Here is a 25,614-nt window from a genome sequence, read left to right on the forward strand (position 1 = left end):
CCCCTACCCGCAGCCTCTCCCGTGACCGGGATCCCAGGGGCGCAGCACCGCACCCGGCGGACCTGACTGACACACGGTCGCGGCAACTCTTCCGCCCGGCCTAGCTGGCCTCGCACTGCAATCCTTCCCACGGGGGCCACCTGAAAAGCTGCGATTGCCCGTGAGCGCCACGGCCTCCGACGCTTCCCGCGAAGCCGCGGCCCGCGCCCACCCGGGCGCCCATGCCAGCAGCCTGCTGCTCTCCTGTCACGTGGGGGTCAGTTCCACTCGCGTCATCGTCCGGGACCGCCTTAGCCAAGTGCCACACACGGTGGCTTAAATCACTGCCTTTTATTTTATTTTCTCGCCTCCCTGAAAGCTGGGCGTCTGAGCGCTGCATGTCAGCAGGCATCGCTCCTCCGAGGCCTCTCCCTGGCTTGCGGAAAGCTGCCTCCGCCCTGTCTTCACGTGGCTGCCCCCCCGTACGTACCTACTGCCCCTTCTCCTTATGGGGCAGGAGTGCTATGAACGAGGGCACACCCCAATCATGTCACGTTAGCATGCTTCGGTCTCCAAGGACTCTGTGTCCAAGCAGAGTCACCTTTCAAGGTCCTGGGCGACACAGGTGCACATCTCCCCATAGCGCCAACCAGGGCTGCCCGGCCGTGCTATGCGACTCCCCTGCCAGTGCCCCTCCCACCACAGCCTGGGCCTGGCACAGCGCCCTTGCTGCTCCCGACTCTACCCGGGGTGGACCGTGCTGTTCACCTGGCAAGGCATCACTTTCAGACATGCTCTAAGTAGCCTCCCAATCCTAGAGAGACTCACAAGGTACTGGTTTTTCGTGAGAATCACAGGGAAGGAGGCTATATGTGGTTAGCAATAGTCTCAGCTGAGAACAGTCTCACACACAGCTCATTTCCCATGTCAATCCCACAGGGCTACATCTTTATGTCACCACTGAGATGCGTCCTGAGCTCTCCCAGAAAAGCCAAAAGTCATCTGACAAGAAAACTCCCAGCCGCAGGGGCAACCAGTTTCTTGTTGCTGGAGATCTGGGCCAGGAATCCCAGGCGCTTGCCAGAGATAACTATGTCACATGAGTGAAACAGAAACCTTTGCCACTGTACACTGGTACTGGAGGGACGCTTGCTATCTGGCACCACACAGCCCAAGCTGGCTTCACACGGAGGGAAGGGAAAGGCTCTGTCAACATCCAGAGCAGCGTGTTAAGAACACAAGCCTCCTCACCTCTAAACCTGCCCCTGTGACCATCAGGACCGTCAGGCTGCACACACAGGAGGGGCGCTTGCTTTAGACCTCTGTGTCTAGAACTTGTTTTCAGCAGGTTCACTGGCAGAGGCCTTGGCCTTGGCCTGCTGACAGAGCCACGGCGCTGGAGGAAGGCTGAGGAGAGGGTACAGGGCCGGGCCACAGGGCTGGGATCAGACGGTGTTATGGGTGAAAACCCGTGGGTTCAAGGTGAACTGAGTCACGGACCCACTTTTCCAGCCTCACTAACCACATCCTAAGTACTGGAAAGCCACGCGCAGCAAATGGTGACCCTCTCAGCACCAGAGCAAACCATGTCCATCGCCAAGCTCACCAAGCTCACTGGGGCAGGCACTGCAGAAAAGCCAGTGAAATTCCTGACTCCTACGGCTCATCACACAGAGAAGAAGCTAACACAGCTCTTCCCACATTTGACAACAATGCTAGTAATTTAAATTACATGACCAATAATGACTGGTGGTGAATCGGAAACTTCTGGGCCTTGACCTTTTCAATAACCATGCTAGAGTAAGTACCTAAAGGAACCAAAATGTTCCCCTTAGGAACTAACTAAAAGCAAACTATCTTAGGCAAAAGTGATCAGAGTCTGCAGGTAACAAACAAAAAAAAGGGGGGGGGAGTATCAAAATGTAAGTTAGTACAATAAGCCTTCAGTATTTTGTGGTGAGTTAGCAATACCAAGTCTTCAAAACTTTAACTTACAAAAGCAGTGTTCAGAGGAAAATTCATAGCTCTAAACACCTACATAAAAAGAACAGAAATCGTTCAAGTAAATAACATTATGATGCAACTTTAACTAGTAGAAAAATAGGAACAAACTAAATCCAAACTACTAGAGAGAAAAATCAGGGCAGAAATCAACAAATCAGACAAAAACCAAGTATAGGTAGAATCAATGAAACAAAAAGCTGTGTCTTTGAAAAAAATCAGTAAGATTGACAAACTCCTAGCTATTTGACAAAAAAAAAAGGGGGGAGGCCAGGGTGGAAAGGTCCAAATCAACAAAATCTGAGATATAAAAAGGGAACATCACAAAAAATATCAGCAATCCAGACAATTACGAGAGATTAATTTAAAAACCTGTACTCAAGTTGGAAAATATAGAAGTAGATACATTCCTAGAGGCGTACGCAAGCTGTCAAAGCTGAACCAAGAAGATATAAACCACTTAGACTTATAACAATGAGATTGAAGATGTAATAGTCTTCCAACAAGGAAAAGTCCAGGTGACAGTGAATTCAGAGCTGAATTCTGTAAGACTCGAAACAAACAGTAACACCCCCGCCCCCAGCCAACTTTTCTATGAAATAGAAAGATAAGGATCAATAGCAAATTCATTCTACAAGGACAGCAATCCACGCATCCCTAAATCAGGCAGGAACTCATTGTAAAAGAGACAGACCTATCTCTTTTTTTTAATGCAAAGCGCCTAATAAAGTATCTTCTAACTGAATTCAACAACTAGTCCAAAAAAAAAAAAAAAAACATTCATTATGATCAAGTCAGTTTCAGCCCAGAGATGCAAGGCTGGTTTTCAATACATACAAATCAATACACAGTACAGCACCAAAAGATTTACTCTTTTTAAATGTCTAAATATGTGTTTTCATAGTTAACCTTTACTTATAATTTCATACTCCTTTGTGAAACTTTGTGAACTTAGCTCAACCCCTTGCCCTGCCAAAAGAATAGTTATACAAGTTTCAGTTCCTATTAAACCTTATCTGCCCTGGATAGAACTGATCTTAAAATGTAATTATGGTAAAGCCTCTTCCCTTTATTACTAGTGACTGAAGATGGACCAAGTCTACGTGTGAACTGGGTTGAATATTGCTTAGAGACAATGTCTCTGCAGATGTAATAATAAAGTTAGGTGGCGTTCACACTGAACTAGGTTGCACTCCAAAGCTAGTGACTGACATCCTGACATCCGTCATAGGAGATGGACGTCTGGCCTTGGGTAATGAAGACAGGCTGGGGGCAGGCAGAAGCCCAGGAAGGTCAGGGACCACAGCAGCCTCCAGGAGCTCGACAAGACCCCGCCCGCATACACAAAAGGAGACATGACCTTGTCAACACCTTGACCTTCTCATTTCCAAAACAGTGAAGAATAAACTTCTAGGGTTGGAAGGCAACCATAGAAAATTAATTCAGTAGCCTGTGTGTCTTTCCCGATGTAATCAAGTTAGGCTGAATTCACCTTGGATTAGATTGAACTGAATTTGATCTAGTTCTAGTCATTGTACATATCATTTGCACGTGATTATTTATTAAATAACATTTACAACACTGCAAGTTTTATTTACTCCAAATATCACATATTAAATATACAATTCCAACTAAAATGAACAGTACACAGACACAATGAAGTAAATATTGCAACATTCAAATGTGGCCTCACTTAACTAATGACAAATAGCAAATATTGTTAGTAACGTCTTTATCCTGGACTTAAACTTAGGAAACAAAATAAGATCAGATAAACACTCGGTATTATATGAATGTGACAATACACTAATTTCTAAACAGGTAAAACCATGATTTTTATGCTCATCTACATCAACTTTTTGCTCAAATCTGCTCTTCTAATTAAATGGAAAAAATGCACATCAAATTCTTAAATGGAGAAATCATCTCACAACTACAAAATTAAGTTGCTAGCGACACTAATACATAAACATACAGATTTCCAACACAGCAACCTTTTTCCAGGGCTCAGTGGAAAGCAGCGGGGGATGGGTGAGCAGTGTGAGAGAAGAGCCAGCCACTGATCAGACCACACACAGTACAAAAGCAGACACAACTATTAAAAGGGAAGAGAGCATGGCAAATACCAAAGGCCCCAAAGCAATTTTTTTTGTTAACGATTGCTGAAAAGCAAAAGGTTAGAGATACTTACATTGCAACTCCATCCTCCTCCTCAAAGACCACAGATGCCCATCTAGCCTCGTGACTGAGAGCGCGCCTGCTCGGCGTCTCTCGTTACTGGTCCGGGAAGGGGCTGCTGTCATGTCTAGGGAAGGCATCTGGCTCTGCTGGCCCTACCCTGGTAACTTGCAGCGGGTTCTCAGCTACAGGGCTGCAGGGAGCTGGTTCTAAAGCTGAAGTTCTGCAGACACAAGCCGCTACCAGCAGGCCCAGGCTCATCCCTGTTCAAACGAGCCTCTGTCCTTGAGTGATAACACTGGACTCTGTCTCTTAGTACGTGGTGCATTGCAATCTAGCTTGACACATAGCCAGTTGTAACAGTCTACGTGGTCCCATGAAGTTACAGCACCCAGTGACACTGTCGCTGTCTTGGTTTATGTAAGAGCACTCTATGCAGCTCATACTGTGATATAATCACCTAACCACACATCTCCCGGTTCGTGTCTCCCTAAATGTCAAGCGCCTGCATGCCAAGTAAGGTGAACGCTGAACTGCACCAAGCTGTAATCTCCGTAAATTCCTTCCCTTTTCTGCCTACAACGTTGGGGGAACATTCTGAACCATCTTGGGTTAGTATGCTACCCGGTTAAAGAATTTACTTTTGGCTCAAAAATAACCTATGAAGTTTAAACCTATCTGTCGTCTCCCTTTGGTGTGGTCAGGGAGATGCGAAGCAGAGCTTCCAGGGCCCCCAGGTTCACGGGGTGACTCATGCAAGGGACCCGCTAGGGCCCACGGACAGGGCCCACGGAACCCCGCGGCTTCTCAAGACCTTAACTAGAGAGGGTCCAGCTGAGTTTCCTCCTCTCATCTCAAGCCCCTCTCCATGTGCTGAGCTCTCCAAGTTTATCTAAACTCTTTCTTCCTTCCCTTTCTCTCTCTTCTTTTTCTTAACTAAGTGAATTGGATTTCAGAAGAGAAGCCTTAGGTGTCCGAGTCGGTTGGATAGAATCTGAACTGGGCTCAGTCAAACTGGACTTGATAGGTAAATGCACTGGATTCAGTTAGAGGTCACCGCAGGTACTGAGGCTTGAACTCACGTTCCGGGCACTCTCCCTTAGCTTTTCCACTCATGGCTGGTGCTCTACCACTTGAGCCACAGCTCCACGTCCAGATTTTTTGGTGGATAATTGGAGAAATGTACTGTATAAATAAACTGCTTTGTTGAATGGCAACTCCTTTGTACAAGTACTTAAAAATGATTTTTAAAAAATTTAAAGAGTCTCATGGACTTTCTTGTATGGGTTGACTTCAAACCAGATTCCTCAGATCTCAGCCTCCCGAACAGCTAGAATTATAGGTATGAGCCACTGGTACCCGGCCTCAAATCTTTATTTTTGATGAGGGGTTCATCACAATCCAGACTTTAGAACTCCAGCTAGGTTTATGTATCAGAATTATGGGCACAAACATGCATATTTTAGGAAAATTATCAACTAGGAAACACCAGTGTTACACTGGGAAGTTCTTATTTGGACAGAATTGTTTACTTGCTATACATAGAACAACAAACACCCCCACCAGACTAGTGGGGTGCACTCTTTAACTGGTACATAGAAGCATCCAAAAGACTACACGAATCAAAAATTATTTCCTTGAAAGATTCTTCAGAAAAAGCCAAGTAACAGACTAGTTTCCTAGTTTCCATCTGTCTTTCCTAAATACTGAGGCCACTGACCATGATAAACCCAGCTGCCTCCCCCTCAGGAGGAGAATTTAACAACAATTAAAAACAGGAAGTTAAACATATGCCTTATAACAAAGTGAGGCCTTTGACCAAACCTGCTGTTCTTAACTGCTTTTTCCATGGTCTAAGGCAGAGATGGGGAATTTTGCTTTTTTTCTGTCAAGGCCATTTGGAGATTTATAACATCATTAGAAGGCATAAAAATCATCAATACAGGCAGACGACTGGTAGCAGCTGATGAGAATAAAAACCCCTCCATGGCTGTCCCATCAGGTACCAAAGTCCAGGGGCCTCCTGTGACCCGCCGGCCAGTGTCCCCTGCCCCCGGTCTAGGGCAAAGCTGAGACACACTGGAGAAACTTCCCAGTCTGAAAGAGGAATTCTAAAAAGAATTTACCAAGGAGTTTCGAATCCAGGATGTCCTAAGCTTTCCCAATTTACTCACATGATATTGGGACCTAGGGAAATTTGAAAGTTTATGACAGAAACAAAACTGGAAGGAACCTAAAGAAATAAAGACCTACCCAAATCGTTTGGGACCAGGAAGTAAAACTAAGAGCCTTTAAAAGTCTGCCTGGTTCTAGAACCTATTTCTTGCTGAAATCAACTTGGTTAAACTCAACTTATAAAAAAAATCTTCAATTGTCCTTTGTAAAGAAAAAGTCAATCAATTTAAGAAAATAAATCTCTAGAAATGCTAGAATGAGTATGAAATAATCATGCTTTTATAATTTTTGGTATTTTGATATGTTGGGAGTCTTCCTGACTAGAAAAATCTTTTAAAAAATGCATACTACTATTATTAAGTAGTTGTACAGAGAGGTTACGGTTCCGTCGGTCAGGTTATGAGTAGACTCCATCCGATCCTTCTCTCCCCTTTGCTTGTCAATCCTTACATAGCAGAGGATGGGGGCACACAAGAGCCCCCCTTCCCAAACCCCTCATCTACCCAGTCCAGCTGTCAGGAACCCTGCCCAGGGGATATTTCTCCCCAGGCTGGCCTTGAAGAGCAGACCTCCTTCTCAGTCTCTCAAGTAGCTCTAGGATTACAGGCATGAGCCGCTGGTACCTAAGCTACAATTCTTCATATGTTATTAAGATATAAAATAAATTCTAGAGAAGAGTGGCTAATGTCTACTAATTTCTAGGAATTGCTTCTAGTAAAGGCCTTCTGCACATGAAAAGCAGTTTTGTTTTTTAAGTGGTCAGATTAATTAGGTTACATGGCTTAAGAAAATACTACTTTTAAGTACTTGAAACATTGAGTCAACAAATACTTCTAAATTTTCTGCTGTACAGTTAAGCTTCACTAATGTATTTTCTAACTACCATGACCTAACTTGAGTTTAAACTGCTGAAAAAAATCCTACAATACATCAAATTATAAATATCATAAGGTCTTTCAAACAAAAATGCTCTATGGGATCATAGCCCATCAATATTTTCTATGATGAAATAACATGTTTTAAAACTTGAAGATCACATACCTTGAGTGAAGAGGGCAAAGCTTGTGATTGTGATGTGCTCATGAGTTCTCACCGTCCTTCAGTTAAGGATGCCCACCTCGCAAACTAAGAAGAAACTCTCAGCACCTGGTGAGGGCGGTGAGCACATCTCAGTCACACAGTTATACCAATCAGCATTACCAGCACACATCACAGGCTGGGAGGTACACCTGTTGTTCCTTATCTGACAATTCCTGGTCTCATAAACATAAAACTTTGTTTAAAAAAATGATCTGTTTTAGTTTGGTATTGGAGAAAGCTGAATATTTAAACTCTATATCAATCACCTATTCTTGCTTATTCTGGTGTTTTCCCCCAGAATAGACAGTTGTTGTTGGTTTTTTTTTATCATTTCACGATAGCTTTTTAACGTCTTCACATATTAGTGGGAGGATAGTAGCATAAGATGTACTGATAAGCCTGATTTCTCATGAAAATCTTGGCAGAAAAGAGGACTGGCCTCAATGTTTAGTAAGCAATCAGTCGGTGACACAGTTATACTTCCAAGGCTTCCTTGTACTAGTCTGGCTGCATGTTTGCCTTCCCAATGCATTTATAGTTTTAACTCACTTTTGCTCACTGTTTATTCAGTGTGTAAATATAGTCTCAAGTTCACTATACTATTCTCCAACTTTGCTATTATCCACGAAACATATTGTATTTTGACATTGTTAATGAATACAACATGCAATTTACAACACCTGGGACTAAAACAGGACAGTAAACACAGTTCTATCCAGTAATTGCTACTTTTTGGGTGAGGATTCATTTTAGCTCCTGCACTAGACAAGGGTTTGATTCCTTAAGTTCACAGACAACTTTACAGCAACACATAAAGCCTAAGTGCATCTTTGGTCAGCCTGTGTTCTATCTAACAGTCTGTTTCCTCCTGTTGTCTGGCCACAGACACATGCATGTTCCCACTTAGCAGAGTGAGATACTGACTGGAACAGCTTCTCCTTCCTTGTGGACGCTAAGCCACACCTGCCCTCTGGGCTGTCCCATGCCGCCCGTGGCCTCCTCAAACATCTGCTTCTAAGTGATTCTCTTAGGTTTTCCAACCCTGGGCTCCATCTGAACTTCAGGCTAACCTTGTAGAGCAACAGATTCCACCAGGCACAAACTTGGCAAGTGTGAGAGAGTATTAAGTGTTTGGTAAGTGTGATAGCTTTTGGTAACTTTTTTCAATGAACATTTTACAGAGCACAATAAATGATGGGTACTTGTCCATGTCCGGCACTCATGGACAATTGTACAGGGGCTTCCAGCAATCAGGACAGAGGGAGAAAATCAGTTATTTTTCTCCTTGTTGGGCGCCGCCTCTTGGCGATTATTCATCTTCCGCGTGATGATGACCAGGATGCGTCGGATAGCAAGCAGCCGTTCTTTCAGCGAGGTCATGCCAAGGATGGCCAGCTGAGCCTTGCGCTCCAGCGGCAGTACTGCCAGGATCCACCAGGACCAGGCAGGGCCGCTAGGATTGCTCTGCGAAACAAACCAGAAAAAAGTGCGCTGTCAGGGCAGGCCTGCTCCCCAGTGTAGCCGACAGACACGTGAACCAACAGACAAGCCACTTTCTATCGTGGCGCGACATCACAACTCACTCAGTCCTCAAAATGCATGCTTGCTTTTATGGTACACATCCAGAGGTGGGGAGCTCATAAAAGAAGAGCTTGCTAAGAGAAGCATCTTCTACAGGGAAATTCCATAAACTAGTTGCTTCTTTTCTTCTACTGCAGAGTTTATGCACATACCGACCAAGAGAAAAGACAAGTATTTTTTACTTTCACATCCCAATGTTCTGTGCTAATGATATTTGAGTTTTAAGCATGCTATATAAATCATAAAGGCTAACAGTGTGTGTGCAGGATGGTTTGAATACCATAAGAAAATTAGCCTTATCATAAGCCAATGTGGTAAATGTGTGTATGTATTAAAGAGGTATATGTATACAGGTTAGTATATATGTGGCAACCATTATACATTTATATACATGTCATGAATCTATATATGGAAATTTTATGTACACAAAAATACATGCATGCATGTATTTTCTTACATACGTTAAGATAGCCTTTATTCACATGATTTGTTCTGGTTTGAGCTTTAAATAAAAGATAACTATAAACTTGTTCTTCATATGTTGGCATTGGGACAAAGATATCTAGCCCTTTAGTTTCAAAGTCTTAGATTGTTCTCTCTTCCTACTCCAAAGGTACCACCTGGGTACCAGGGAGGGTAGTCCGGGGATGCCTTTCCACCAGAGGACTAGCAATAACACTGTGCTTCGGCACTAGTGGCTCATGCCTGCAATCCAGGCTACTCAGGAGTCTGAGAGGATCACAATTTGAAGCCAGCCCAGGCAGGAACGTCTGAGAGACTCTTATCTACAATTAGCCACCAGGAAAAAAGGAAGTGGAGCTGTGGCTCAAAGTGGTAGAACACTAGCCTTTAGCGAAAAAATTTTAGGGACAGTGCTTAGGCCCTGAGTTCAAATGTGGTGATCAGAAAAAAACACATAAACACATTGTGGCTGAAGCCTAGAGGAGGAAGGTAGCTCAACTCCCTGTCAGGAAGCTACCACCCACTCTTCAGGGGACCCTCCCACACAGGTGTTGGAGAAAATGGCCTATATAAAGTTGCACTCTCCTTTTCTCATCTTACAGAGTAGTGCACCATGTTTTTCATTTTTGGTAGTACTGGGATTCTGAACTCAGGGTCTCATGTTTGCTAGGCAGACACTCCCTCGCTGAACCATGGCTCTAGTCCTCTTCTGCACTGTTCCCACTTCTAGCCTCCCTCTGCTCATTTTGGGCCTCCCACAGTAGCTGAGATGATAAGCATGCCCCACTGCACCCTGCTATTGGTTGAGAAGGGGTTCCTGCGTGTGTGATCAGGTTGGCTCAAACTTCAACCTTCCAGTCAGCCTCCCAAGTAGCTGAGATTTTAGGTGAAGAGCCTTCAGCTTAATAGGAAGATAAAGCATATTTAATAAGAAGAAACTCATATAAAAATATTCCCCACAGACTACCTAAAACTCTTCTGTCCTTGGTGTAACAATCCCCAAAGATGCTGATGTCCTAATGCCTAAAATAGGAATATGGTACTTTAACTGGCTATGGGGCCTGAAGGATGAGACCGAATTAAGATCGTAAGATGGCAAGATTGTTTAAAGGGGCCCAGTATAATCAGGCGGGTCCTTTCCAGACGGTGGTCGGGAGAGGCAGGACGGTGGAAGAATGGTCAGAGGCGTAGTGCCTCTTGTTTTGATCACCGAAAAAGTAATCATGAGCCACGGAATGCCAGCCGTCTTTAGAGGTTAGAATAAGTTAGCCGGGCCTGGTGCCTCAGGCCTCTCAGGAGCTTCTCAGGAGGCAGAGACCGGGAGGACTGTAGCTTGAGGCCAGTTAGCACGACACATCGTAACCAATAAAAGCTGGATATCGTGATCCACGCTTGCGGTCTCAATTACGTGTGAAACTATAGGTAGGAAGATCATGGTGCAAGGCTGGCCCCAGACACTACCTGAAAGGAAACTAAGTTGGAAAACAAAAAGGGCTGGGGACTGGCTCCAATAGCAGTGCCTGCCCTGCAGGTACTAGGCCCCAGTACTGCCAAAAAATGACCTGCAAGACACAGAAGACAGATTATCCCCCAACCACCTCCAGAAAGCAATGCATCCTGTCATCACTTCCGCCTAAGTAAATGCGCGCTGCGGTAAACTGCCACACTTGTGATGATTTGTGACAGCAATGACGGGAAGCAAATATGCCTACCAATGAGATTAATTTGCATTAACAACCTCTAGCAAAAAGAAAGATCTGTTTCCTCACTAGGCACCAGTGGCTCACCCCTGTAGGCCTACAGGCTCAGGAGGCTGAGATCTAAGGATCCCAGTTTAAGCCAGCCCTGGCAGGAAAGTTCCTGTGACTCTTATCTCTAAAAACTACCCAACAAAAGCCAAAAGTGGAGCTATGGCTCAACTGGTAGAGCAATAGTTCAAGCCTCTTGACTGGCCAGAAAAAAAAAAAGGAATGATTTATTTCCTAATTGCAAAGCAGCCTTATCTCCTTGCATTCTGAATCTGAGTCACAGTAGAGCATAGAAAGAGTTTGGGAGATACTGGGCTTTGACAAGATTGTAGTCAAGTTAGACCTAGAGGCAACTTTGGCATTTTGAGTTGGGAAAACCAACTCCGATTCAGGCAGGAGATAAAAGACAAAAACCCTCAAGAGATGGATAAAAATGGATGGAGACCAGAGAAGACATTCCAGCTTACATTAAGCTTGAGAGCTAGACCTACCCCCCCCCACATACGTGCTTTTTAAAAATAAGGCAGGTACGCCCCCACGTGCAGACCAGAGAACTAGTCACAGTCACAACCCCAAACTACTCCCACCTCTCAGTCCACTTAGTGCTTGAAGAGCCATTTTCACCAAAGGCATGCAAAGGAGGTATCAGAAAATGCCGAGGAGGAATCACAGATGGGGGAAGGGGGTGACCACAGAAAAACAAGGAAATAAGCCTTCCAAGTGGTCAGGTATTCTGGGGTTTTCTCTTGAGTTCAGTTAGTTGTGAGGCAATGTCATATGCAAAATGATGTTCCTGTCAATATGATTTTTAAAACATTGGTATTTAAGTCCTAGTGTTAGTGGCATGAAGGCTGAGACCAAGCAGAGCAGAGTGACTTTTGTCTTTTGTTCAAAGGAAACTGTCTTCATGTACTGTTAGCATCAATGCTGCGGGTTCTCCCTTAGACCTTAGGCGCTTACTAGTGCCTCTTTGGGAGAAAGAAACCAGTTCATAAGCATGCCTATGGAGCACACCATGCCGGCTGCCAAACTGTCCACTGGAATAGCACGTCTAGCATATTACAGCAGGAAATAGCAGCATCAAGAACAGAAAAAGAATAACATACCTGGGGCTCAGGCTCCCTGTCTGGCATTCCCCCAAAATGACTTAAAATTTGTTCTTTCATGTGATCCTGGAGAGAACTGAACCAGGACACAGACTGCTGATACACAGAATCGTGGAGAGTGGTAAGTTCTTCATACTCTGGACCTTCCACCTGAACAAGGAAAGGGGAAGCATTTTACAAGTCATGAGAGACACGGGGCTCACCCCTCAGCCATTCACAAGTCATGACAGACACGGGGCTCAGCGCCCCTCAGCCATTCACAAGTCATGACAGACACGGGGCTCAGCGCCCCTCAGCCATTCACAAGTCATGAGAGACACGGGGCTCACCCCTCAGCCATTCACAAGTCATGACAGACACGGGGCTCACACCCCTCAGCCATTCACAAGTCATGACAGACACGGGGCTCACACCCCTCAGCCATTCACAAGTCATGAGAGACACGGGGCTCACACCCCTCAGCTATTCACAAGTCATGACAGACACGGGGCTCAGCGCCCCTCAGCCAGTGAACTGCCCCACATCTGCCGAGTGGAGTTACAGAATGGACTGCTCCCATTACTCACTACAGCTTCGTTAAAATCACTGAGTATAAAAATCTCGTGTCCTTTACATTGCCCCCTGATTTTTCTCTAAGACCCCTAAACATTAGCATTCATTCCATAGTATAATTTTCAATGAATCCAATTATATATTCACTATATCACAGTTTAATCACTCAATCAAGGTATATGTAAAACAGTCCAGCTTTTTACTTTATAAGATAACAGCATTTCTCCGGTGTTTTCCTTTTTTTTGTATGACAGAAACACAATTGTAACTTTGTAATGTTTTTAATCCATAGTAGATGGAACCATCAGGGCAGAGGGCCATGTGTGCCTTTATAGAAGAAGCATGACACCCCCACCAGGCTAGAATAGCAAACAAGAAATCAGGAACCCATTTTCATTTTGCAACCTATAGGCTTACATGCTCCTTAAGGGTTATTATTTCCTTATCATGCATTTTCTCTTTCTTTTTTTTTCTTTTTTGGTACCAGGGATCAAACCCAGGACGTTGCACTTGCTAAGCAAGCGCTTTGCCACTGAGCTACATCCCAGCCCTATCGTGCATTGTCTCTACTAGCTCCAACTCACACAAAAATTGATAGGAAAGTAAGCAACTTATGTGCCGAATTAAGAAAAAAGTTAGTGACTTTGCTCATGAAAGCCTCGTAAGGTTTTTCCATGCTGAAGAAGGAAGCGAGGGCTTGAACCTCTGTACATGTGGGGTTACCTTTTCATCTTCCAGATACTCGATGTCGGCTGTGTTATAGCCGTCTCGGTGGCGGTGGCTCAGAACTCGGAACCGACTGATTCCAATGGCATCCACAACAGAGCTCCCATCAGGGAACGTTCTCACATCCTTAATCTCCAACATGCAGCCATACTCTGAGATCCTGACAGGGCAAGGGGACGAGATGGTCATGCCTTCAAATGCACGGGGCCCTGATATTCTCCTAGATAATAAGGCTTACATTTTCAAAGGAGCACCAATCCAGACTAAAAAGGTCTGACCACCTGACACCAGCAAGACTCTAATCTCTAGGGCTACCCCTGTCCACAACTCCTGTTCAGTGCTATAAATATAAGCGATGCCTGTGGCAGGCAAGGAGGGCCTGAGCTTCGGGGCTTGAAAGCCGGTGCTCTGCAGGGAGCTGGGAGATGGGAAGTCTCTTTGGTTGCCAAGTCCCCACAGGGGTTCCAGAGAGCACGAGGCACTCAAGGCACCCAAGCCCGGTGCTGCCAGCCCTGGAGGTTCACCGCCCCTGCACAGGTGCAGGTCAACCCGATCGTCCCAGACCAGGCTGCGGCCTTCAGTCACCGCCTTCATCTCCCTTCTTCCCTTCACTCCTTCATGCCCTCCTGTGCCAGGGTGGCTCCAGCGAAGCTCCCAGCTCCTCCACATGGCTGCAGTCAGTGGCACCGTCCTGTTTAGCCTCTTTACAGCGTGATTGCTCTCCCTACCTCTGACTGGTCTGGTTCTGTTGCACGCGGCCGCCCAGGACGGCATCTTGGTTATGTCTACTCTGAGACTTTGCCCACACTTATTACCGCAGTGCTGCCTCTACCACGCTTAACTACTATAAGCCAACCACTGTGCAGAGCAGTTTACAGAACTGACTCAAGCCTCCCCCAAAACACAGAGGTTTACAGACATTAAACAAGTTATTTAACGGCATAAAGTGATTTGGAGTCAAGACCTCCACCCTAGCTCGTCTGTTTGCTACGTTCTTAGCGTGAACATCTTTATATCTTCAACACTAAAGGAGAGTGTTTTTTCTGTTACAAGTCTGCACATCCAAGTACCCGCTGGACATGCCTGCACAGACAGCTAATAAAACATTCCCTTCCTGGCTCTCTGACAGGTAATCCTGCCCACAGCTAAGGGGCAAATGGAAGCGCCTCAAAGATGTCCTTCAAGAGGGAGCGACCTTGGCTGGGTCCCAGGGGCTCACAACTGTAACTCTAGCAACGCATGAAGCTGAGCTCTGAGAGTCAGAGTTCAAAAGGAGCACAGGCAAAGAAGTCCACCAGACTTTAACCTCCAACTAACCAGCAAAAAGCTAAAAGTGGAGGCGGGGCTCAAGTGGGAGAGCACCAGTCATGAGCAAAAAAGCCTGGACAGATCAAAAGCCCTGAGTTCAAGGCCCAGTACCAGCCAAAAAAAAAGGGGGGGGGGTAAGAAAGCCTGGACAGATCAAAAGCCCTGAGTTCAAGGCCCAGTACCAGCCAAAAAAAAAAGGGGGGGTAAGAAAGCCTGGACAGATCAAAAGCCCTGAGTTCAAGGCCCAATACCAGCCAAAAAAAAGGGGTGGGTGGGTAAGACTATACAAGTAACAACACCCGAAGGACAGCTCCCTGTGTCTCCCTCAGCAGCAGAGCCTGCCCCCTCCAGGAGTACCTTGTCTTTCCTGTGGATAAAAACCTGGGGAGGTGCAAATTCTCCTTGTGTCTGCAGCTCCCAGCAGACTGGTATTCTCACTACTTTTCTGGGCAGTGGATACTACATTTTTACAGCTTATCTTTTTCATAAAATTGTGTAAATCTGGAGTCCATTTGTAAGCCAAACAGATCTGTTCATGATCTCTATATTGTGCTTCATTGGTTCACTTATGGTTTGGTTTATAATTTTGCTGTTACAGGAAAGTCCTTCCATCACTGAATTTTTTAAAAAAACTATCTGGCCTTGGTCTTCAGCTTTCCACACCAATTCTAAAACCAGCTTGAGAGAATTCTTTAGAAAACAAATAAAAATCCTCTTGGAATATTATTGGGAATTTCTGAATTATAGAAGTGGCCTTTCATAGGTTTTTGCAATCATGAACATGGTATTTCCCTATATTTATTTAGAGCTTCCAATAGTTTTTGAATTTTATTCATAAGGGTCTTATCTCTTTTTTTTTTGCATTTTTAAAAACGGTTTGCTCTTCCCTATGTATTTACGATGGAAATTACTGGCTGGTCCTAAAAATCATTCTCTCTTCCTCCTTGGGCAGATATGTGAAGACATTTCCTAGCCTTCTTTGCAGCAGGTGAGCTAGTCATTTTTGTGCAGAGTCCATTGGATACGTGCGCCTCGCCTACTAGCTGGCACTTGGATGTAGTTACCTCCTCCTCACCAGGAACAGCTGACAAATCCCTAATGAATAGAAAGGGGACTCTTGATTAGCGATCTGGAGCCCCTAAATCAGCCCAAAGAGGGAGCTGCCTGCTCTCTTAACACTGTCCCTAGACAACTGAGATGAAACAGCATCGGCAAAAAGCAAGATGCTGTGGATTCTTCGAAGACTGAAGAGTACATGGACGGAAAGACAGAGTAAAGATGCATTCTGCTAGATCTTAAATCCTGAAGCGGATCTGTCTGCAGACAGATGGGCTAGAGGAGAAGTGTAAGCAGAGGGGAGCATGGAGGTATGGGACCAAGAGCTACAGTCAGAGAAGGCCAAGGAGCACGGGGCTGGACCAGCAAGTGTGGTGAGTGGAAGCGAGAAGAACGAGGCTGGAAAGAACAGGACTGCATTATGGATAGCCTTGAACCTAGTCTTTGTGGCGGTAATGGGAGAGCCTGGAGATTTTTAAGTACCCGCCTAAATTGTTCTTCCAAATAGACAACGCTACGCACGTGACCTTGGAATGCTGGCAGTTCTTACCCCGCGTGTTCAGCCGATAAACACATGCCAAATCGCTTGGTGCCAGTTTCCATGCATCTTCGTATCATGAGCCGATAGCGGGGCTCGAAGACGTGGAGGGGACAGGGCACCGTGGGGAAGGCCATGGCACACACAAAGATGGGCACGTCTCTGGTCAGACTACAAGGCAAGGGCAAATGTGAACGCAGATACGTTAGACACAAGGGAGGGGGCGCGGCCAACAGCCAAAGCCAGCCAGTCCCAGTTCTCTCTTTTACAAAAGGAAACCTTCAGCCCGGTTTCACTGCGAGGGGGAAAAGGAAAGCCACGGGCACGAGAATGCTTTCTGCTCACCCAGATGTCTGCCAAGCCTTCTTCGATTTATCTGAGAAAGCATACTGTTATACTATAGTCCTTAGAAAACTTACAGCTTTTGACTACTCTAAAAAATATCTTGATCAAAGCAAACACTGCACCACAGTCAGAGGTAATGAATTTTAAATAGAAGAGTGTAAAATCCATACACAACTTCAATCATCTGAAAAGCTGGGAAACAGCCACGGCTGTACTAAGTCACCATCCCGGGAGCTGCTCTTCACTTACATACTTTGCCTTTCCAGTTCTGGAAAACTCACTGTCATTTATTTAGATACGAAAGCAAATACATACTCTTGTTTAAATATGCTTTTGAAATAGTCTGCATAATTACTTAACGATTATACATCTATTTGTATTTTGCAGTTAACATTTTCTCCTATTTACAATTGCAAAGTTGAGGTTAACCAGACTGCCTCAGCACCAAGGACAAACACTGTGAGCACTTACTTGGACAGTTCTGACATTTCTTCATCATAAATTCTCTTTCTGTCAGACAGCTCTTCTTGCAAATACTGAAATATCAATTCTTCGGCCAGTATAGTTATATTAAAATTTCTGGTTGCCAACAACTGTAACAAGAACAAAAAAAAAGTTAAATGATACCATGTGATAATCCTAAATTAGTACTTAGTGAGGCCTGAGGGTTTGGCTTTATAAAAGAGAATTGGGGTTGGCCAGCTTGGCTGTTTTGGTGATGAGGCCACCATGGAAATAAAAACAAGAGACAAGACAAATCTCCAGGTTTTGCATCTTTGCATGGTTCAACTATAAAGTGGCCCTGAACATGGAGGCAAATAAAGTCAGTGTCAGGAACGGTGATCACATACGTGTGCCTCTTACTCTCATGAGAGTAAGAACCATCTCCGGGCCTGTGTTCCAGGCAAGGACAGACACGACCTGACAGCAAGAAGGGAGCCACACAGGGGGACCGGCAGAGGGCGCCTCCTACGGGTCCTGCTGTCCAAGAGGAGAAGGCATCTGATACCACGCTAAGGCTGATCGCACGAGAACCCTACGGGCCATTTAATCAGCCAAGTAAGCATGGATGTTGTAGAAAGTTTTTTTAGCTCGACAACTACTTTTTCAACACGGGTTAGAACTGAGGGGTCTCCCAAGCATTCTGCCACTCGAGCCGTGTTCCTAGCCCTGCACCCAAGTTACTTTTAGCAAGTTCTAGCAATAAATGAAAAGGTTGTTAAATACTTAAAAACTTGTTCTGTAAAGTACAATACCTCCTCTTATAGGTAAAGAGAAAAAAGAATCTGAGAGTTATAGGATACAACTGGGTTATACAGCATATGCTTAGTACACACAAGGATCTAGCCTTAATCCTCAGCACCAATAATAATGATTAGTATTTTGCTACACGTTAACAAAAACTAAACTTTATCCTACTAAAGAATGCGTGCAGTTTAATTTCTGGGAGGTAATTATGGTACATATTGTTAGTTTCATCTTATGGATGGTGAAAGAAAGTTCTTCTACCCTTTCAGGAGGTTTAGCGATTTGCTCCATGTGTAGAGGCACCCGGTACACAGGATCACATACTCACTATTTGAGAAAATGGCCAGAAAAAGCCTTCAGTTCTTAAACATTGTTCATTTTCTTACGGTACCTAATGCCAGTATCTTTAACAGCTGTCTATGGGCTGACAAGTATCATTAAGTAGCTTCTGTGAGGACCTTAAATTCCACTGATCTTGATCTCAGATCAAAGACAAGTGATAGGCATGAGAGTATTTAGGTTGTTAAGGCACAGACAGAAGTGACTGGGCCCCCAACTCTTGAGACATGGTACAGAAGAACTCACAGGGCCTGAGTTGTATCCTTTCTCAAACATTTGTAACATATTCTGTAAGGGCCCAGTAATGTTAGCTACTTACAACCTCTCTCAAATACAATGTACAACCTGAAATCTTCCTTAAAATTGACCTATTTCCGTACCTAAATGTTCCTTGTATAATTTTGATTAGTCAGGAAGGTGGGAAATGAGCTGTCTTCAGAGGCTCTGGCTTTGACAACAAGACAAAAAGCAAAGCAAGATGTGAAAGGCGGTCCCTCGGGGCTGAGTAGGCGGCACCTCCTTGTCATTCCCCCCTGCCACTTCACAGTTACCTCAGAGAGCTTGTCCTTGCACAGTGGGCAGTGCGGCGCGTGGTCCAGGCAGCGCTCGAGGCATTTCAGGCAGAACGTATGTCCACAAGGTGTGGTGACAGGCTCAAAGAGCAGCCTGGAGAGGAAACGCGTGTCTGCATCAAGGCATAGCCACAAGAGACCTCCACATCATTTACCTACTCGGGAAGGATGCCTTACGAAATTCCTGTACTGTTCTGGACATCCTTTGTTTCTGTTTCCCTCTTATGTCTGCATCAAATTTTTTTTTAAAAAAATAAATCAGTCACTAAGATTGATGTCACTTCCCCAATCAGAAGCACCTTCCATTTGGGTATGCAGCTTAGAAAGGCTAATATTTTTCCCGAGCTGTACAGACGGCAGCATCCTACCTCATGCAGAGGGCACACTCAAAGTCAGTCACATCAATGAGGAAGTCGTCAGTATCTCCTCCCAGCTTAGAGATCACCGTCCTCTGAGGTGGGATATCTGCATCTGAAGAATTCTCCATGTTACAGTATGCAAAGGGTGTACTTCCACTAGACACGATGTGTTAGGCCAGTTTAACAAAACCATGCCGTGAAGGAATGTTTCCTGTCTGGTTAACATATTCCAACATCCTCTATGGATAGTCAACGTGAGCAAAAGTGACAATTAGGCCACAATTTTCTCTATGAAGGACTCTGAAGTTTTTCTGGCACCAGCCATGTCAAATACCAACAGATGATATACACTCATCATCCTATCCCTTCAGGGCACACAACACCATGACAACAGGCTCACCTACCTTTCCTGGGGATTTTCCCAGGGGCATCGTCTATGTCGACGGGCAGACGTCTCTTCACACCAGTGCTGGGTGCTACTGGGATAACGTTCTCTAATGCTTTTTTATCCTCTTCAAAGTGCAGTCCCAGTATAAAATATAAAACCGAAGAATTGGTATTTCTAAACATATCAACTCTCTCAGATGAGTTCTAATTAAGTAGGAAAAAAGAATCCTAAATATTCAAGAAATCACAGCATACAAAAAAACAAACAAACAACAAGCCAACAACCCAAAACATGCAGAAACCTGTTCCTAGAAAGTTCTGGAAAAGAAAAGGGCTTTTACTCTTCCTTCATAACTGATTTTATCTATCAACTGGTAAGATGCACTTGAATCTTCTCATGGTAAATCACAGAATAAGTTCTTTCTGGACAACATAAAATCTAACCATCACACATATAAAATGTACACTGAAATACGTGTTACGTATCTTATACTCAAATCATCCCTCTTTCTTTTCTCCAAGCCAAAATAATCTCAGGCCTCTGAACTGACTGGTGTGTAAGTGTTAAAAGAGATTCTTCAGTCTTACTAGGCCCCAGTGACTCCACTGAAAAGTTTAACTACTCTCTACAAACACTTTAAACCAATCTGTTGATTAAATAGTTGCTAATTATTAAAACAGATTATAGGCAAAACTGACTTAAAAAATAAAGCCAATCTATTGCCAAATGTCTGCATAATTGATGAAAAATTAAATACGGACCAGTTATTCAAAGCTCACTCAAGATAATGCTGAGAGACAAATACACGGTGCATAGCTGACTCAGGACTGACACTTTCTCTCTTTCTCTTTCTCACACACACACACACTCACACTCGGGACACCTCTCCATACTGCATACCTCACTCAGAACTCTCTCACACACACACACACACACTCGAGACGCCCCTCCATGTTGCATACCTCAGGACTCCCAGGGTCGTCGTCTTCTTCTGCCTGGGTGTTTGTCTGGCCATCACAGTGAGCTTTCAATCTGCCATTGGTGGACGATGATGAATTTTGATTCGTGTTTTCTTCTGAAGGTGGAAAAAACACCTCACATATTACCTATAAGAGGAAATGTATTTTAAAATGCTTTTGGAAGGGGCTGGGAATATGGCCTAGTGGCAAGAGTGCTTGCCTCCTACACATGAAGCTCTCGGTTCGATTCCCCAGCACCACATATATGGAAAACGGCCAGAGGGGGCACTGTGGCTCAGGTGGCAGAGTGCTGGCCTTGAGCGGAAAGAAGCCAGGGACAGTGCTCAGGCCCTGAGTCCAAGGCCCAGGACTGGCAAAAAAAAAAAAATGCTTTTGGAAGAAAAAAAATTGGTTACATGTTTTCAAGCCAACAACAATGTGGCCAGACAGGCCTACAAAGCTGGAATATATAATTACCACAATTCCAACTGCCAACCTTTTAAAATTCTAACATTTTTTAAACTAGCTTCCAATTTCTTTCCATTCTTAGTCTTACCATTGACAGCATAGGAACATTCCAACTTCTTGTCTAGTCCCTAAGTTACATACCTGCCATGTAAAAATCTCACTGGAAAGAGAAAAATGGAGAATGAAGATTCCAGGGGCTCTGAGATTAATTAAATCTAAGCTGTGAATCACTCATGGAAGTGAAATATTTCCAGAGGACAGCTCTATTTATGACAGAACTAGCACAGCTACCTGGTAAAGAACTCTAAAAGCAAGACAGCAAAGGGCCAGAATTCTGGTTCAAGAACTCTTGCCCAACACACCAAGGAAGCAACTATCAGGTGGGCATTCTGGCGGACACACCAGGTGGTCCTTCCAAACCTCATGGCCTCAGTTGAAATCAAGAGCTTGAAGAAAGAAAAAAGGAGACAGTGAAGCCTTCAAACACCAAACCAATAAACAAAATACCCTCCTGCTGTTCACGTTACAGTGCGTGTGACCAGCCAAAGACCCTGAAGCAGTGAGCGAGACACCCTCCCAGGGTCTGGAGAAAGGGTCCTCACAGGGGCTGAGCAGCGTCAGCAAGGCCGCAGGGAATGGATTAAACTACATGGGCAGGAGCAGGCTAACGGTGATTTTGGAACTAACTGTGATGAGTTGTATCTACCAGCCATGAATGAAGTGCCGGAGCCAAGGCCCGTGGCTCATGCCTCTAACCCTAACCGCTCAGGACCCTAGTGCCTGAATGATCTCAATTCAGAGCTAGCTTAGGCAGAACACTCTGCCAGCACAAATGCTACACTGGACGTACGGCTCAAGTGGTGAAGTACAAGCCATGAGCAGCGATGTCCAATGAGAAGATGAATCCCTATGTTCAAGCCCCAGTACCAGCAGAAAAAGAAAAAAGAAAAACACACTAGACAGACAAGAATCTACAGAACCCACAATCGGGTTCTAGGACATTTGGAAACATGCTTCGTCCAAGCTAGGGCTTTTTCAAACACTGGTATAAGGATTAGTTGAGATACCACAGGTTTTCATGTTCTTAGGACATTTTCGGGTGGGGCTGGGTGGGCAGGGCTGGTAGAGAGTTGACTCCAGGGTAAATCCTATTTTGACAAGTAGGAACGATGGACAAAAACCAGACTAAACCAAACGGGATTAACAAATACCAATAACATTACACGAGAAAAAAATAAAGATAGTGATAGAAATTTGTTTTTTAAAAACAAAACACCTAGGGCTGGGGATATGGCCTAGGGGCAAGAGTGTTCGCCTTGTATACATGAAGCCCTGGGCTCGATTCCTCAGCACCACATACAGAAAAAAGCTTGAAGTGGCACTGTGGCTCAAGAGGTAAACTGCTAGCCTTGATCAAAAAGAAGCCAGGAGGGGCTGGGGATATAGCCTAGTGGCAAGAGTGCCTGCCTCGGATACACGAGGCCCTAGGTTCGATTCCCCAGCACCACATATACAGAAAACGGCCAGAAGCTGCGCTGTGGCTCAAGTGGCAGAGTGCTAGCCTTGAGCGGGAAGAAGCCAGGGACAGTGCTCAGGCCCTGAGTCCAAGGCCCAGGACTGGCCAAAAAAAAAAAAAAAAAAAAAAAGAAGCCAGGGACGGTGCTCAGGCCCTAAGTCCAAGCCCCAGGACTGGCAAAACAAAACAAAACAACCCCGCCCCCCACCCCCCCAGGTATTTGGTCTAGCTACAGTTCCAATAGCCAACAGTGGGATGTTATCAAGGTGAAAGTAAGTCCACCTCCTTATGGAACACTGGCAAGGCCAAGGTTGCTACCTGTGTCTGACAGGGAGAAGCGTAGGGTATGCAAGAGAGCATCTAGAGGAGACCCTGAAACTCTATCCTGTGAGAAAATCCACGTTTGGCTCAAAGAAATAATTAAAGTGAAGAAAATGGCTGTTTTCAAATCAGAATCTCTGAATTGTAGAAGGAAGATGAGTCATTTAGAGCTGATGACAAACAGAAATTACGGAGTACATATATGACAGCATTCACCATAGTGTTAAAATAGTAAGGGTCAAACATAAAAACAGAACCTCTGGTCACTGGAAGTATTTAGAAGCCAGGTGCCAGTGGCTCATGCTTATAATCCTAGCTACTCAGGAAGCTGAGATATGAAGATCACAGTTCAAAGCCAGCCTAGGCAGGAAAGTGTGAGATTCTTATCTCCATTTAACCACCAAAAAGCCAGAAGTAGAACTGTGGCTCAAGTGGCAGAACATTAGCTTTGAGCAAGGCAGCTCAGGGACAGCACCCAAGCCCTGAGTTTACGCGCGCGCGCACACACACACACACACACACACACACACAACTTTCAATGATGTAATAGCACAGATTCCTACATTAAGTGTAATTCAATGAGGAGTAAGACAGCAGATTTCTACAACATGCTGGCAGGGGTTTGCTGAAAATAGCAAGTCAAGCCAAGCTGGTATCTTTTATGTACACCATAATGTGGTGATTATGATTTTATTGTTCATATCATGCTTTGCAATATAACACACTGTAGGATGGTCAAATCGGGCTAATTAACTGATCTATTACCTCACATCACCACAATGGCTTTTAATAGATTTCCACATCAGCCACGGTACCTGAAATTGCAAACTATAGAACAATACTTTGCTTCCCTGACTCTGCCTGGCCCCACTTTGCCATCTTTGGCCTCTCGTGTGTATCACTGTTTTTCCACACTTGAGATGTGTCTAATGCTATCTCATGAAACGTTCTGCTGTACCCATGGACAAAAACGCACAGCCAATAAGAAGCTGTCAGATGTATGAGCCTTATCATCATTACCATGTGTGTTGTCTTAATGGCAGTATCATGAACATTCAGAATTCTATTTGTTGGCTTTACAAAGGCTGGAATGCAAACCTGAGGGAGAAAGTCAGTCATCAGAAATCATACCTTCTGGGCTGGGAATATGGCCTAGTGGCAAGAGTGCTTGCCTCCTACACATGAAGCTCTCGGTTCGATTCCCCAGCACCACATATATAGAAAATGGCCAGAAGGGGCGCTGTGGCTCAGGTGGCAGAGTGCTAGCCTTGAGCAAGAAGAGGCCAGGGACAGTGCTCAGGCCCTGAGTCCAAGGCCCAGGACTGGCCAAAAAAAAAAAAACATACCTTCTGTGTTTCTTTCTTCGCCGAGTTACATTCAGGATTTAAAGCAAGACAATAGATAAATTCCTTCAGCACTTCCTTGCTTCTTCCCAATCCAGCCAGAGCCTGGGCTTTTAGGTGATGTCCCTGCGTTTACCCAAAGACAAAACACTCATTTTAAACCACAGAATAACGACCTATACCTGACTACAACAGGGAAAGTTGTTAGAACTATTGTTTTAACTTCAAATTAAGTAAAATGAACAAAACCCATCAAGTATGGTAACAGGTGAACTGTTTGGAATGTGGCGATGTCTCAGAAGTTCAACCTTCAACCACGGTGTGAGAGTCTCCACAGCTGGTGCTGCCAAAAGCAGGTCTGAAGGCTTCGCTAAGGGAAACCGGCCTCACGTGACTACTATCCGTAAGTTCTTTTTCTGTTTGACATATTTCTATAAATTTATACAGATTCATGTGGAATCACAAATGACATTGAATAACCAAATTAGTCCTAAGCAAAAATGACACATCAAATGTAGTGCAAAGCTCTGGTCACTAAAAAGCATGGTGGCGGCATGAAAACAGATATACAGACCAATGGAATGGAAGAAATAATCTCATGCATTCAGGGTGAACTGAGTTTTGACATGATGGGAGCAGAATGGTCTCTCTAATATAAACAGTGGGAAGGAAAGGGATAAACTGGATATTCACACAGAGATGGAAACAGACCCTTATCTCTTGCCATTTACAAGTAACAAATTGAGATAGGCAAGCGATTTAAATGTAAGACTGGAAACTAAGAAACTAACCTAAAGAAAATGAAAACTTTCCCAAAGCACTGCACCACTTACACTCTCATCAACGACATATACATTTTAGTTGCTGGGCAGCTTTCTCCTGCTTGAGATGGCCAGTCTCTCTGGTCTAGTGAGTCTGGCGTGGCACTTCACTGACATTTAGTATGCATTTCCGTGATGACTAACGATGTGCAGCATCTTTTATTTGCTATTCCTACGTTTTCATTAGTAAAGTATCTACTCAAATCACATGCCCATTATTTAATTTGGCTGGCTGCATTATTGCTAAATTGGTAAAATTTCTTTATATTTGCTAGTATATGTGTGTGTGTATATACGACTATCACATATATGCTTACAAGTATTTCCTACTTCATGACTTTCATCTTTATAATAATCATTTGGAAAACAGTTGATGAAGCTTGATGAAGAGCGATTTACAAACTTTTTTATTTCTTTTCTTTTTTTTTTTTTTGTTTTTTGTTTG

The 25,614-nt window shown here is 44.4% G+C and overlaps 1 protein-coding gene across 2 annotated transcripts in view; it reads right to left on the reverse strand.

Annotated features, from left to right (window-relative positions):
• Positions 1 to 5,516: 5,516 nt before the first annotated feature.
• Positions 5,517 to 25,614, reverse strand: part of Lonrf2 (LON peptidase N-terminal domain and ring finger 2) — a 32,467-nt gene continuing 12,369 nt past the window's right edge. Inside the window, exons 2-11 of one of the 2 annotated variants that reach the window (XM_048352401.1) lie at positions 24,352 to 24,474; positions 20,704 to 20,847; positions 19,758 to 19,944; positions 19,363 to 19,465; positions 18,974 to 19,088; positions 17,307 to 17,428; positions 16,503 to 16,661; positions 13,586 to 13,748; positions 12,311 to 12,460; positions 5,517 to 8,877 (exon numbers count right to left, since the gene is read on the reverse strand). In XM_048352401.1, the coding sequence (XP_048208358.1) occupies positions 8,683 to 8,877; positions 12,311 to 12,460; positions 13,586 to 13,748; positions 16,503 to 16,661; positions 17,307 to 17,428; positions 18,974 to 19,088; positions 19,363 to 19,465; positions 19,758 to 19,944; positions 20,704 to 20,847; positions 24,352 to 24,474 (1,461 nt within the window). In that variant the 3' untranslated portion in view covers positions 5,517 to 8,682. Of the gene's footprint in view, positions 8,878 to 11,328; positions 11,948 to 12,234; positions 12,461 to 13,585; positions 13,749 to 16,502; positions 16,662 to 17,306; positions 17,429 to 18,973; positions 19,089 to 19,362; positions 19,466 to 19,757; positions 19,945 to 20,703; positions 20,848 to 24,351; positions 24,475 to 25,614 lie in introns of those variants that run through there. The other variant, XM_048352400.1, reaches the window with a different exon arrangement.

This window comes from Perognathus longimembris, chromosome 8 (assembly GCF_023159225.1).
Source record: "Perognathus longimembris pacificus isolate PPM17 chromosome 8, ASM2315922v1, whole genome shotgun sequence".
NCBI lineage: Eukaryota > Metazoa > Chordata > Mammalia > Rodentia > Heteromyidae > Perognathus > Perognathus longimembris.